General features: G+C 39.9%; 1 protein-coding gene across 6 annotated transcripts in view; it reads left to right on the forward strand.

The window, feature by feature from the left end:
- The window catches only part of kdm4b (lysine (K)-specific demethylase 4B), a 479,312-nt gene that overhangs the window by 174,702 nt on the left and 288,309 nt on the right, over nt 1-16,301 (forward strand). For 5 of the 6 annotated variants that reach the window (XM_043720917.1, XM_043720921.1, XM_043720919.1 and 2 more), the window contains one exon: nt 10,179-10,282. In XM_043720917.1, coding sequence (XP_043576852.1) covers nt 10,179-10,282 — 104 coding nt within the window. Of the gene's footprint in view, nt 1-10,178; nt 10,283-12,893; nt 12,898-16,301 lie in introns of all 6 variants that reach the window. The other variant, XM_043720923.1, reaches the window with a different exon arrangement.

Genomic DNA, 16,301 nt, shown 5'->3' on the forward strand with positions numbered 1-16,301 from the left:
CCCCACCCCACTCCGGCCTATCACCCTCACCTTGACCTCCCTCCACCTATCGCATTTCCAACGCCCCTCCCCCAAGTCCTTCCTCCCTACCTTTTATCTTAGCCTGCTGGACACACTTTCCTCATTCTTGAAGGGCTCATGCCTGAAACGTCGATTCTCCTGCTCCTTGGATGCTGCCTGACCTGCTGCGCTTTTCCAGCAACACATTTTCAGCTCTGATCTCCAGTATCTGCGGTCCTCACTTTCTCCTCGATGGCTCTGATCATCCATAATTTTGAGCCTGTGATATTGATGTGTGGATCTAATTCGCATAAAACTGTGGGAAGAGGGAATATATTCAAATTGACGTAGTTAACGATCAAAACTTTGTCATTCACTCATGGTGCCATTCTGTTTTTGATGCAGTGATTTCTCCAGAAAGATTGCTTTCTGTCATGTGTTAATTTAGAAATGGAATAGCTCAAGTGTCTTTGCTTGTTTTAAGTTGGATGCTTTTGTCAAGTAGTTTTACCATGCGCTGACCTTTAAATGTTGAAGAGGATCTGAAAATTGTAAGAAAAAAAGTTTGTCTTGGGATGAGGCCTTGAGGATGTAATAGTAGCTCCGAGGTACTAAGATGTTAGAGAATTGAGAGTTTGAGCCCCAGGAACATGGGTGTCAAAGGTGACTTGTGTGGGTCCCTGGCTTTTCACTGACCAAAATGGGAAAGGCACCAAACATAGTGAGAGACTTGTCAAGAAAATGCTGAGGGAAGCTTAGATTGCACAAACTTCCAAATAACCTGTCTGCAAGCAATTCACCAAGCAAAACTGTCCTATGTGGCAGATTCCTCCGATTGAAACGTGCAATGCAGTCATTTTAGAATTCGTTGACTGGAATGGGAGAAAGTCATCCTTGGTCCTGAGGAACTGCTCAAGAAAAAGAATCCAAACAAAAAGTTTTGTATACTTTGCTTTTCGAGGAGCCAACCCTAGTTTCACAAGTTGTCTCTGCTATCTGCTGTAGGTGATGGAAGATAGAATTAACGGAACAAATACTGGGAGCTTGGCAGTCTGACTCCTAGAATTCAAATAATATTTTACAAAGGGCAATAGTATGCTTCAACACTACATCTGTGTTATAGTGTAATCCATGCCCACCTTACAACTATGGTTGATGCAGTAGTGATGCCAATGTACTAATCACTCCAGTCAAGCTTAGGTTTCTGTAGTCACTGGATTGATATAGACAAACAAATTTATTGATTGCATCTCTCAAAACGCTCTTGTTACATTTAGATGTCATTGCAATTCAGTAACTGAACTATTCATAATATTCTGCAAGGTATTTGCTGAACTTACAGGCAATTATCCTTTTTAGACAGCCTCTTTGTCTCATGAGCCAATCTTGATCTCATTTTCATCCAGTACCATTATTCACACCCAGTCAACGTTTGAAAGTTCTTGCCTAATACGGTCAAAATTAGCCTTCCTCACATTTAGATCTTCAACTTTAATATCTGGTCTATCCATTTCCACAAATATTTTTAAAACTAATAGAATTTTGATCATTTGCCCCCAAGATTCTCCCTCACTGAACCTCAGTCACTTACACGGCCTTATTTCCTAAGGCGTGGTCAAGTTTTCCTCCTCTAATAGGTGCATTCACATATTGAATAAGATGTTTCTTTTTTCAGAACGCTTAACAAATTCTTCTCTGTCCAAGCCCTTCACGCTATGGTAGTCCCAGTCTTTGGAAAGTTAAAATCCCCCACCATTACTCCCCTATTATTCTTGCAGATAACTGAGATCTCCTTACAAACTTGATTTCTCAATTTCCTGCTGACCGTTGAGGTTCTATAATGCAATCCCAATAAGGTGATCATCCCTTTCGTATTTCTCAATTCCACCCCAATAAATTCACTGTATGTACTCTCTGAAATATCCTACCCAGGTACAGCCGTAATGTTCGCACCAACCACCCCCCCCCCAAGTCCTTCCTTTCGCATCTATACCCTGGGGCATTAAGCTGTCAGTCCTGTCCATCCCTGAGCCATGTCTACATAATAACTGTCATATCCCAGATTCTTGGTTCCAGCCAAGCCCAGAGTTCATTTACCTAACCTGTCAGGCCTCTTACATTGAAATAAATATATTTCAATTAATTAGTCCTACTTTGTTTTCTGCTTTGCTCCTGCTTGCCTTGACTGAGCTTGAAAACGACCTTTCCCTACTGCTTCCTCTTAGTTAGCTAATGCTTGATCCATGCCAATTGATTATCCAATATCTCTGCAAATGAAGCTACTTGCGCATGGCAAAAGCCTGTCTGTAGAGTCTTTTAACAGAGAAGGCTGTTGTGCTTCATCTGTATATAATTCTGGCTGACCAGGAAGCTGTCCTGCTCTTACCATGTGCCCATGGTTCACTCGAGCTTTTAGTTTGTATGGTAATGTTTTGTGTGACACTTTGTTGAATGTGTTTTGAAACTCCAAATTCCATATTAATTGAATCTCTTTATACGCTCACCCTGCTTGTTGCAACCCTAAAGAAGTTTAATAAATTTGTCAATGGCGTCTTTTTCAGAAAATGGTGTTGACTTTGCTGGATTGTGTTGTGACTTTTAAAAAGTCCTGTTTGCTTTTGCCAAAATTGTGTGGTATTTGTCTCTGTAATGGCTGTTAATGCACTTTGCAAATCATAACATTTAAATACTGATGTGATAAAGTACTTGTATAAATTGAACCATTTCAGCAATATCTGTGTACAATGAAAACCAATATTTTTGGACTTCTGTATACTGTTCTGCAAAAGCTGTACACCTTGGCTGTTCTCCTTTTTTAAAAGACCTGTGTTTGTTCTTATTTTTACTGTTTACTGAATGATTTTAACTACCATGCATCTTGTATCTTCCCACAAATACTTTGCGGGGTGGTGGAGAAATGTTTCTGTTTCCCATCCTGTAGAAACTTGTTTTGAATTTGTTCCTTACCTACAGGGAGCCACATCAGTGTCACAAGGGTTAACAGCCCTATGGGGAATGTGGCAAGTCAGCTGCAGTAGCCAGTTGGGAATATTTAACTGAGGCAGTCATCACCAGCTGAGTATACAGGGCAAGGGAATATTTGTGAATTTTTTTTTAAAAATGCTAATATGGTGTGTGTGATTCATTTATTTGAAACTAACTTACCAGTCTGTCTAAAGAGTAGCCTTTTTTTTTTAAGCTGATAAATATTTTTAACCTGATCCTAAATTTGAAGATTTTATATTTCTTTAATTAAATTGCAGTTCAGCTATATAACATTTTATCATTCCTGTCTTCAGGAAGCTCACCTGTTACAGCTGCATGTTTTTGAATTATTGCTTTATTTCTATCTTTGTACGGTTGTCTTAAATACTTAGCACTTCTCCATCACGCATTATTGGCAATCCTTTGATCTGTTTCTGTCTCACCCAGAACACTAATAACGGTCACTAATTATATATTACATGATCTTGATTTTCTGCTATTCTTCATTCTCCTAAATGTTTCAGTATCCTCCAGCAGGATTTACTATTTCATTCTTCTCCCCATCTTTCTTCAATGTACCACCTGAGAGGCATTTCTATCCTAATTCTGGTCGTACCTACTGGAGTGTACGTACATGCTTTCTTCAGTGGCATATCTGTGAGATTTATCATTCAACTAAATAAGGATGTAGCTTGGAACTTTATACGTTCAAACGTTCAACTGCACACTGTGCTTTTGTCACACTTGTTCCATCATCAGGATCTCAATTTCTTCTCTCACAAACATGGTTCATCTTTGCCCACCACCACCTTCATATGAACCTCACCCTTACTTTCATGCACCCTCTACTATCTTCACTTATCAGAAGTTGTAACCCCTGTTACCTTTATTTTGACATTTGAGTTCTTCAATCCACATAAGACACAACTTGGCGGCAAGGTGACGCAGTGGTTAGCACTGCTGCCTCTCATCACCAGGGACCTGGGTTCGATTCGCTCTTGCTAATTTAATTTCCACGACATGGAGTTTGCACATTCTCCCTGTGTCTGTGTGGGGGTGCTCTGGTTTCCTCCCACAGTCCAAAGATGTGCAGGTTGGGTGAATTGGCCAAGCTAAATTGCCCAGTGTTCAGAGATGTGTAGGTTAAGTGCATTAGTCTGGGGTAAATAGGGTAGCGGGATGAGTCTTGGTGGGTTACTTTTTGGAAGGTTGGTGTGGACTTGTTGGGCCGAAGGGCCTGTTTCCATACTGCAGGGATTCTAAGTTCTATTCTAAAATGCAACAACATTTATTAGCTGCTGAATTCCTCTGATCTCAGAATTTGCACGCTTTATACTTCCACACTGTCCTTGGTCTTTAAGCCAATAGCATGAATGACATTGGATATTCAAGTTACTTTGTTTTTTTGCTTTACTGCCCATCAGCATTTTCCCCCTCAATCCAAGACCATATACAGTTTTTGACCTAGTTTTTGAAAAGTATGATTATTAAGCCTTTTTTATGTAATCGACCCCTGCACTCCGCACAAAAGTCACTCCATTGTAATCTCTTACTTTCACAATATGTTTTCTCATCATCAATTCATTAACCAGAGGAAGTGATCTTTCACTCATTTCCTACTCGACCTCTGGTAGAATCTCCTTTAGTATTTTTTTTGCTTGAGTAATTGCTGTTCTTTGCAGTACTTTTTAAACATTTTGACCAAATCAAATAACTTTTTTAATAAAAACTGAATCTTTGCTGTTTAGTGTATCTATGCCCCAAATGATTTTAAAAAGCTCCATCATCTCTCAACCTCCGATGGACCAGTGAAAAAAGTCCCAGTTTCTCTAGCTTCTCATCATAAGTCAAACCCTCCAGTACAGGCAGCATTCTTATAAATCTTTTCTATACCCTCTCCTATTTTGCAATTTCCTTCCTATAGCAGAGTGACTAGAATTGTATACAGTATTCTAGGTTTGGCCTCATTGACTTGTCGTGTACAACCTCAACATGATGTCCCAACTCCTATACTCAAATATCTGACCAATAAAGGCAAAACTCGATCAAGTTCATGAGACATGATTTCCCACGAATAAAGTCATGTTGACTATTGCTAATCAGTCCTTGTCTTTCCAAATACATGTAAATCCTGTCCCTCCGAGTTCCCTCCAGCAACTTGCCCACTCCACCCATGTCAGGCTCACCAGTCTATAGTTCTCTCGTGTTTCTTTACCACCTTAAATAGTGACACCACTTTAACCAACCTCCTGTCTTCTGGTATCTGGCTTGTTACTATCAGTGGACCCAGCAATGACTTCCAATAGCTTCCCACAGAATTCTGGGATACACCTGATCAGGTCCTGGGGATTTATCCACCTTTACGTGTTTTAAAACATCCAGCACCACCATCTCTGTAATATGGACATTTTTCAAGATGTCACCATCTATTTCCACGCATTCCGCATCTTCCATCGCCACCTCCATGGTAAAGACTGATGCAAAACACTTATTTTGAATCTTCCTCATCTAATGAAGAAGATTGATCAGGGAAGAGTAGTTGATGTGATCTATATTGACTTAAGTAAAACGTTCAAGGTTTGTCGTGGTAGACTGGTTAGCAAAGTTAGATCACATTGGAATACTGGGAGAACGAGCCGATTGGATACAGAACTGATTCGAAGATAGAGGATGGTGGTAGAGGGTAGCTTTTCAGACTAGAGGTCTGTGATTAGTTGTGTGCCACAAGGATCAGTGCTGTGTTCACTGCTTTTTGTCATTTATGTAAATGTTTTGGATGTGAACATAGGAGGTATGGTTAGAAAGTTTGTTGATAACACCAAAGTTAGAGATGTGGTAGACAGTGAAGGGCACTTCAGTGCAGCAGGATCTTGAACAGATGAACCAATGGGATGAGGAGTGGCAGATGGAGTTTAATTTAGATAAATTTGAGGTACTGCATTTTGGAAAGGCAAATGAGGGCAGGACTTAGACTTCATGGTACGTTCCTAGGGAGTGTTGCTGAACAAAGAAACCTTGGAATGCAGGTTCATTGTTCCTTGAAAATGGAGTACAGGTAGAAAGGGTAGTTAAGGTGGTGTTTGGTATGTTTCCTTTATTGGTCAGAGCATTGAGTATTGGAGTTGGGAGGTCATGTTGCGGTTGAACAGGACATTGGTTAGGCCACTTTTGGAATATTGTGTGCAATTCTGGTTTCCCTTCTATAGGAAGGATGTTGTGAAACTTGAAAGGATTCAGAAAAGATTTACAAAGATATTACCAGCGTTGGAGGGTTTGAGATGTAGGGAGAGGCTGAATAGGTCCGGGTTATTTTCCCTGGAGCACCGAAGGCTGACAGATAACCTTGTAGAGGTTTGTAAAATCATGAGGGACATGGATAGGGGAAATAGACAAGGCCTTTTCCCTGGGGTGGGAGAGTCCAGAACTAGAGGGCATAGATTTAAGGTGAGAGGAATGATTTTTTTCACGCAAAGGGTGGTATGCATATGGAATGAATTGCTAGAGGAAGTGGTGGAGGCTGGTACAATTACAGCACTTAAAAGGCATCTGGATGGGTACATGAATAGGAAGGGTTGAGAGGGATATGTGCCAAGTGCTGGCAAATGGGACTATATTAATTCAGGATATCTGGTTGGCATGGGCTATTTCCCTGCTGTACATCTGTCTCTTAAGTGTGCTAAATGCCGCATTAACAATTCTGTCTCCCTGTATTGCAACTATGTACCTGAACCTGTAGGTCTGTTAGTTTGACAACACTCCCCAGGGCCCTACTATTAACTGTTAACTGTGCAAGTTCTGCCTTTTTTTCTGTCTTACTAAAATGTAACACCTCTTATTTATATAAATTAAATTCCACCTGCCACTCCTTGGCGTATTGGCCCATCTGATCAAGGTCCAGTTGTACTCCTGAGATAACCTTCACTGTCCAGTGCATCATCACCTATGTCTGTCATTCTAAAAACTTACTAACCATGTTTACTGTATTTTCATCCAAATCATTTATATAAATGTCAAACAACAGTGAGCCCAGCACCAATCCCTGCAGAATACTGTTGGTCACGGACCTCCAGTCTGAAAAAATGTCTATTAACTGTTAAAGTACCCCTAACCAAATAAACATTTGTACTGGTTCTGTTACTTCTTTTGAGCATTTCCCCATTCAATTCTCATTTAAACATCAAGTATGCTTTTTTTAAACTAAAATAACACAGTTAAGTCAGATCTTTTACTTGCCCTTTTCCCTGGCATTTTGTTTCTGTTGTCTGTATGGTCTGGCTGTAAATTACACCCAAATACTGCGTTCTTACAATTGAATCTATATTGATGCACTGAGCTAAAGGTTAGATGTCGAGTAGTGTGACCTTTTTTAAAAGTGGTTCAATTTGATAACTTTTTTTAGACCATTTGACAATAAAACACAAATGTTGTTTAAAATATTCTTATTATGTATCTTATTTCTTCAAAGTTTATTAAATTCTACACCATATGGATCAATTAATCATGGGATCAATTCCAGGCTTCATTTGGTTATTTTTTTGGAAGCTTGATTCTATCGGGCCAGAATGTACAAATTGAATGAAAATGGCACCTCACTGCCTGGCTCCTCATTCAAATAGTGTACGTTGAAGAGCATGACTTTCGTGTGCTTTGCATACTCATTACAGATTTGGTTATACCACGGCAAGTTATTGTTTCTGCAATTTAGTGAAAAAACCTTTTTAAACAGCTTGATAAATTTGATTTGTTGTTCTCACAGGTTCCATATGTTCAGTAGCAGTCAGTGCACTGTTTTGTATCTCAAGTTACAGCAAGTCCCCGTAACCAAAATGGGCGATGTTAAGTCTAATGAATTGCAGTTACTGTTTATTCACCAGATTATGACAGATTTATTTTTCCTAACATTATTTTAAATTTGATCAATTTCTTATCATGAAATAGACAAACTACATTCTAGATTTTGAAAGTTAGGATTTCTGAGCCAAATAGGTTATTCACCATGTAAAACAGAGCATCATGTTAAAAATTCCGAGAGCCCCAAGTTTAATGGTTTTTAACAGTGTGAATGGGATGTTAAAATGTTCAATTTTATGTCAAATGTTTATTGTACCATGTAAGTTGTATCTGCAAAGACTGCAGCAGACTGTACACTCTGGATGCACAAGCTATCTGTGGCAGTAACTTCTTGATTTCTGCTTTTAGCTGCGTGTGAATGCCCAAAGTTGCTGTCAGCTTTGCACAGCCATGCTGATCAATGCTAAACTTTGCTGTCAGTGGAACCACAAATTCCTTTTCATAGTGTTGATGCGATAAGTTGAAAATTTTTCTTAGTTGACAATTTTGCGCAATCTCTATTTGTGATTTAAAATAAAAACATCCTTTCTGGGCTTAATAAATTAACTCCAGATATGTGGTACTGAAGCTTTGAATTCCAGCTCCATTCTGACTGATGCAGTAGAAAACATGATTCAAATTAAAAATTTAGTTCAGGTCAGCAGTGGTGCATTTTTCTGTTAGCTGTAATATCTGCCACCAACTCACGTTCCTTTCCAGTAATGGAATCGATCGGGATTTTAAATGTGATTGAATGTTACGATTATGTGGCATTAAGTTGAAAGCCAACATTTTCTGTTGTTACTATGAGGGACATTGATGAACCAGATGTGAATGTTATTGTACAAAAACCAAAAGAACTGATGCTGTAAATCACAAACAAAACAAAAATTGCTGGAAAAGATCAGCATCTGTGGAGAGAAATCAGAGTTAACATTTCGGGTCAAGTGATCCTTCCTCAGAATTCCCCCTTCCTGAGTTCTGAGGAAGGGTCTCGTGCCACAAAATGCTAACTCTGAGCTTTTCTAGCAAATTCTGCCTGTCTGTGAAAATTATTGTGTTTGATAATCTAGCATTTTAACTGAACAGATAACTGTTATAAAACATGAGACAGGAGCAGGAGTACACAGTGTAGCCTGACATGCCTTTTTCCTCTTGTGAATGAGTGAGTACACATTGAGAAAACAAAGAATGATTCTTAGCTGGTGTTGGTAGAGAAGATAGTGAATGGTGCCCCACCCCCCCACCAGTTAGAGTGATAAATATTGTCTTGGTAACAGTACTCACCTGGGGTAGTGTGTACAATCTTAGCCTCCTTATCTAAGGAAGTACATGTAAACCATCGAGGGAATGCAATAGAGATTCACCAACCTGGATTGGTTGGATTGTGTTCTGAGGAAAGATTGAGGAGACTGTCTGTATTCACTAGTCATGATTCGGAGATGCCGGTGTTGGACTGGGGTGTACCAAGTTTAAAAATCACACGACACCAGGTTATAGTCCAACAGGTATAATTGGAAGCACACTAGCTTTCGGAGCGACGCTCCTTCATCATGTGATTGTGGAGGGCTCGATCGTAACAGAATTTATAGCAAAAATTTGCAGTGTGATGTAACTGAAATTATACATTGAAGAAATTATACAATCAATTCTTCAGTGTATAATTTCAGTTACATCACACTGCAAATTTTTGCTATAAATTCTGTNAAAGCTAGTGTGCTTCCAATTAAACCTGTTGGACTATAACCTGGTGTTGTGATTTTTAACTCTGTATTCACTAGAGTCTCAAAGAATGAAGGGTGATGTCATTGATGCTGAAAACATATTTGCAGGGAGTGAAACAGTTGACGTAGAGGAGATATTTTCCCTGCTTCAAACTAAGAAAACATGTCAAGGCAAGTAGACCATTTAAGATTCTGATGAAGGTATGGTGTATCTTTGGAGTTCTCTCTACCCCAGAGACCTGTCAACAATCAATCATTAAGCATGTTCAAGATGCACATCTATAGATTTGTGGAGACTACTGATACCATTGGATGTAGCAATAGTGTGGGAGAGTGGCACTGAGGTTGATGATCAACCATGATGTAACTTAAGGGTAGAATAAGCTTGATAGGATGAATGGCCTACTCATGTTCTTCTGTTTCTAATAACGTCAGGAGGAGGGGGAAAAACATTTGAGAGAAAGGAAGGAACATTGGCATTGTTGTATATTATTGCATCTGAGATGAAATAGCAGAATGCAAATGACTAGCCTTCAGAAAGAAAACTGATTATACTGGAGCTATGTAGTTAGATATTATAGTGTAATGAATTGGCAAAAATATGATCCATTCTTTTGTTTTTGTTTTTCTTTTTTGCAGGCTTCTTCCCAGGCAGTTCTCAAGGATGTGATGCATTTCTTCGGCACAAAATGACTCTTATATCGCCTTCCATACTGAAGAAGTACAGCATTCCCTTTGATAGGGTAGGTTATTTGTGGTGTTAGGCGAGACTTAGCATCCCAGGCAACTGTTGTTACTTCGATTATATCAGTATGCAGATACTGATGTATAACATATATGTTATATATGTAATATATAAGCAGAAAACAAATGCCATATTAATGTTTTTGTGAGATGTAGCACAATTGATGTCATTTAATATGGTTGAGTTACTGTATAAGAGAAGTACTTTGTTTCTGTGAAAGTTTGATTCGTAACATATTTAATAGATTTTTGTAAGTAGAACAATGTAATGAAGAAAATGATTCAGTTGTCAGAGACATTTCAATTTATAACCTTAAAATATATCAGGAAAGTGGATATATTTAGCTCCATTGTTAAAGTTAACAAGACAATATCCAAATATTTCTGCCATAGAAGCATCAGGCGACTAGGGGCTTGTTCATAAAAGACACATTAGCACAACCAGCAACGTAAATTCTGGTAAACCAAGGATCCCCAAATTGAATTTAGTCAATCTTTCATAGAATGTAGGAAAGCTCATGATGTATTATTTTGTAGAATGTCTGTCTGTTTTCTGAAAGTTGTCCAATTCAGTTAGGTCTCAAGTAATTAAAATATTTTGTTTTGTTAATTCCATCCAAGAACTCTAATAGAAGGCCTGAAGCTTTGTCATTGATGGCATTTAGCTCACAAATTACTTTCCTTATGAATTTACTTCTAGCAGGACACATCAACACCAAGGCCATATCTTGTTTTTTTTTTATTCATTCATTCATGAGATGGGTTTTATGGCTGGGCCAGCATTTACTGCCATTCCAGATTGACTTTGAGACAGTGCTGGTGAGCTGCCTTCTTGAGATACTGCAGTCTATCTGTGTAGATAGAGCCACCATGCAGTTTCAGGAGAAGTTCCAGAATTTTGCAGCACTGAAAAAGGTGATATCTTTCCAAATCAGGATGATTTGTGGCTTTGAGGGGAGCTTGCAGATGCTGGTTGTTCCCATGTATCTGCTGCCCTTGTTCTTCTAGATGGCAATGGTCATGGGTTTGGAAGCTGCTGTCTAAGGAGCAGTGTTTTGCCATTTTCCTCCCACTTTCTGACCTTACGATGCAAGAAAGCTCGTTGATGAAGCAGTTGAAGGTGTTTGGGCCTGAGGAACCCCTGCAGAGATGTCCCGGAGCTGAGATGACTGACCTCCAACAAATACAACCATCTTCCTTTGTGCCAGATATGACTCCATTCCACCTGCCCTGAATTCACATTGACTCTCTTTTGGCAGGGGCTCATTGAGCATTTGGTCAAGTCAAATGTGGCATTGATATCAAGGGCAGGCGCACTAACCCCTCCTTCAGCTTTTTTTTTTTACTCATTCTTGGGATCGAGGGCGTTGTTGGATAACCAGCGTTTATTGCACATCCCAGCAGCCAGTTAAGAGTCTGCAATATTGCTGTGAAGTCACATGTAGGCCAGACCAGGTAAGGAAGGACATTAGTGAACCAGATGGGTCTTCCAACAATCGACAATGGATTCTTGGTCATCACAGACTCTTGATTCAAGATATTTATTGAATTCAAATTCCACCATCTGCAGAAGCAGGATTCGAACCCAGGTCCCCAGAACATTACTTGGGTCTCTGGGTTAAGAGGCCAGCAAGAAAACCACTAAACCATTGCCTCCCCCTAAGCTTCTTTTGAGGTCAGCAGTTGAATGGCCTGATGGAATCCAAACTGAACATCCTGAGCAGATAATTGCTGAGCAAGTACCGTTGATAGTTCTGCTAATGACATTTTTCGCCGTTTTACTGATGATTGAGTATAGACTGATAGGGCTGTAATCGACCAGATTATATTTATACTGCATTTTATGCACAAGATTATTAGACAATTTTCCATGTCAAGTAGATGCTAATATTGCAGCTGAACTGGAGCACCTTGGCTTGGCGTACAGCAGATTCTGGAGCACAAGTGTTCAATACCAATACTGGAATCTTGTCAGTGTCCATGGCCTTGTCAGTGTCCATGGCCTTGTCAGTGTCCATGGCCTTGTCAGTGTCCATGGCCTTGTCAGTGTCCATGGCCTCCAAATGGTTTTTGGTAATGTATGGAGTGGTCTGAATTGGCTGAGGACTGGTATCTGTGATGCTGGGGATCGCTGGAGGACTCCAAGATGGATCATGTACTGGGCACTTCTAGCTGAAAACTGTTGCAAATACTTCATTAATGGAGAAATTTTTGTCTTTTGACCATGTCACTAAGCACTCAATCTCTTTCCTGTACTCTGTCTCATTGTTGTTTGAGACCAGACCTACAACGGTGGTGGTGTTAGCAAACTTGAAGTTGGGCTGGAATTTGGCCATCGCCGCGTGTGTATAAGGAATACAGTAGGGGGTTCAGCGTGCTATCTTGCAGGACACTGGTTTTTGAGGATTATGTGGAGGAGATGTTCTCGCCTTTTCTTACCAATAGTGGTCTGTGGGTCAAAATGATGAGGATCCATTTAGAGAAGGAGGAGAGAGACCTAGATCTGAGTTTGGAGATGAGTTTGTTTGGAAATATGATGTTGGTGGGGGTATCTATAATTAATAAGTAGGAACTTGATGTAGGTATCCTTCTTATCCAGATGTTTCAGAGATTAGTTACGGCCAGGGAGATGGCAGCTGCCGTGAACCTTTTGCATCATAAGACAAATTGCAAAGGAGTAAGGCAACCTAGATAGCTGGAGTTGATGTGAGCCATGACTAACCTCTCGAATCACTCCATAATAATGGAAGTCAGAGCCATGGGGCAGTAGTCACTGAGGCATGCTGCATGTTTTTTCCTTTGCACTGGGATAATGGTGGCCATCTTGAAGCAGGTGGGGACTTCAGATTGAAGTGTGGAGAGATTAAAGATGTCAGTGAATATTGTTGCCAGCTGATCCGTACAGAATCTGAGTGCACGGCTGGGTACTGAATCCAGGACAGAAGCTTTCTGTGGGTTCGCTTTCAAGTAGGCTGATCTGATGTCTGCAGCAGTGACTGTGGTTAGAAGTACATCTGAGAATTTTGGGACAGGTGATATCGTTTCACTGACTTTTTGTTTCATGCTAGTGTAGAATGCATTGAGCTCATTGAGTAGGGATGTATTGTTGCCTGTAATTCTGTTTGACTTCATGTTGTAGCTGTTCTGTCATGTATGCTTTACCACAAGTGACAGGTGTCCGTGTGGTTAGTCTGGGTCTGAAACTTAGTTTGATATTGCCTTTTGGCACATCTGATGGCTGTGTGAAGGTTGTACCTGGATTTCCTGTGTAGGTCAGGGTTGCCTGACTTGAATGCCTCAGAGCTGGAAATGTGTTGCTGGAAAAGCGCAGCAGGTCAGGCAGCATCCAGGGAACAGGAGAATCAACGTTTCGGGCATAAGCCCTTCTTCAGGAATGAGGAAGGTTTGTCCGTTCACTTCCACTTATTGATTTCATTAATTAAGCCCTCAGCTTCTCTAAAGTTGATGCAGACAGCTCTCAACAGCATTCTTTTAGGTTAGATTGCAAGTCAGTATGGTGCTTATTACTGATAATGAGCATGGACTTGATGGAGACCACTGGTCTTGTTGGCCAAGTTCTTTTGATGTCAGATTTTAGCAAGCACACAAAATTATTGAATTGTACACCCTGGTCATAAATGAACATAATAATATCACTTCATGTTGCCAGATCATTAAGTTATGAATTGCCTAGTTTTACAAATTTGCAATATTCATTAAAGCTGTATTTTCACTCCATAATATTATGATATATCTGTCACCATCTAGCCTTGAAGCATATTTTTTGTTGAACGTCAGTGAAATCTTCATTTGCCACTCTCTCCCTTTCCATGCCACAATTTTAAGTATAACAAATGCATTTAAAGTAGAATTATTTTTACACAAAACAGAAGTAGATGAGATAGCAACAACCTATGTCCATGCACATTCAGAAAGGGTCAAAGACTCTTAAATGCATTCCGAAAGCCTATATTGTTGGATGCTAAGGACAAAAACTTCTTCAGAGTGTAATACTGCTTTCTAGAATCACTGTTTCTAGATCAAACTAATAACTGCCATATAGTACCCAAATAGATTCAGTAGTCTGGCACTTCCAGCTAAGCAGTCACTTTTCCTTCAAACAGACATATATACATACAAATGTTAAAGCAAGGAGTTTAAAGGAACAATGTATTTTCAATTGTCACTATTATTGATGAGAACCAAAAATGCTAGAAACATTCAGCAAGTCAAGTAACAGCTATGGAATGAGGTAAATAGTAAATAAAGGATAATATGAGACAGGAGTTAAATGGGATAGGGTGTGTCACAAAGCTTGTCCTTTTTTTTCTAAAAGCTGTTCCTTGGCTCAAGGAAACTTTGTCCTTGACTTTTTTTCAGAGGGGCAATAAACCAGGCCAGGCTCTGATCAGTCTGGTTTGGTACAGAGGTGAAAAGGATTTTGAGAGGCCTTTTGTTTATAAGTAAATAGTTGAGACTTCAGGCCAAAGTGGTCATGTTTTAGAAGTGACCTGTATAATAAAAGAGGAGTGGCCAGCTCTCTAGCTGAGCCGGGCACTTTTAGTTCAGCCTTGAATGATTTGGAAGTTCAACAAGGAGCTGTATGGAAACCCTCTTTCTCTTTTCTGCACTCCAACTTCAACCTGTATGAGTGTGTTCCGGTTGTACTGGTTTTTAAAGGGAGTTTGCTTATTGGGACTGTTGTGTTTATTCAGAACAGCATGATTAAGTCTAGTTGGATAGGCTGAGTTCTGTTCTTTGTGGTTCTTCATGTAATTCTGTGAATAATTTTTTATCTGTTTTAAAATCTAGTAGTCAACCTAACTATCTTACTCCGGGTCATTTTCACTATACACTTACCAAAACAAATTGCAAAGTTATGGTCTGGGGCTGTCTGTTTAAGAATGTTTTGAGTTGTCTGGTCGAGTCCATAACAGATGGAACAACAGTTTTATACATAATCCAATATTACATTCCATTTACTTCAGATTATTATCTCCCACAATATACCTAAACATGAGATAGCTTTAGCAAAGGCTGCCAAGAATGTGGTCCATCTGGGACACTTAATGCCCTGGGAAAGGAATAAGGTTACAGAAGTATCCCAGCTGCTTGTCTTTCAATCTTGTTTTATTTAAGGTATTCATTGTCAGAAACGTATGAACAACCACTTTGTTGGTACAAAGGGTAGGCATGATGCTAAGAAAGTTATTAACATGTTGGCTGGCCTTTTTGGCACATTTTGAAAGTTGGTGCCATGTAAGAAACATAAAATAATTAGAACAAGGCTTTCACTTCATCCTTGCTGATAGTGTAATCCAATAAACCCTGTCCCTTGCTTTCCTCAAGGCCCTGAAAATGTTTCTGGACAAATATTTATCCAATGCCCTTATGAAAATTGTTGAACCTGCTCCCATACCTTTAACGTTTTCCATGTCACATTGATAAGCTGCTTAAAACCTTCCCCCACCCTCCTCCCTGACCTATCACCATCACCCTCACCTTGACCTCTTTCCACCTATCACATTTCCGAGGCCCTTCCCCCAAGTCCCTCCTCCCTACCTTTTATCTTAGCCTGCTGGACAAACTTTCCTCATTCCTGAAGAAGGGCTTATGCCCGAAACGTCGATTCTCCTGTTCCCTGGCTGCTGCCTGACCTGCTGCGCTTTTCCAGCAACACATTTTCAGCTTTGATCTCCAGCATCTGCAGACCTCACTTTCTCCTTGAATGCCTCAGACCTGGACTTCAGTAAGGATAAGATCTCAGTTAATCCATGGTTTCCAGGGAACATTTGGATTAACTACTTTGGCGCCCAGTCTTCCACACATTTACTAATGAAGTCTGTAACAGTGGTGGCATACATTTTTAGGCTGTTTGCTAAGTTTTTGAATATTGACCAGTCAACCCACTCTAAGCAGTCCCATTGAAGCCCTTCCATTGAATCAGGCCAACACTGCACTACTTTCCGTATTGGGTCCTCACACTTCAATTTCTGTTTGTAAATAAGAAGGAGCAGT

This window comes from Chiloscyllium plagiosum, chromosome 31, assembly GCF_004010195.1.
Source record: "Chiloscyllium plagiosum isolate BGI_BamShark_2017 chromosome 31, ASM401019v2, whole genome shotgun sequence".
Classification (NCBI taxonomy): Eukaryota; Metazoa; Chordata; class Chondrichthyes; order Orectolobiformes; family Hemiscylliidae; genus Chiloscyllium; species Chiloscyllium plagiosum.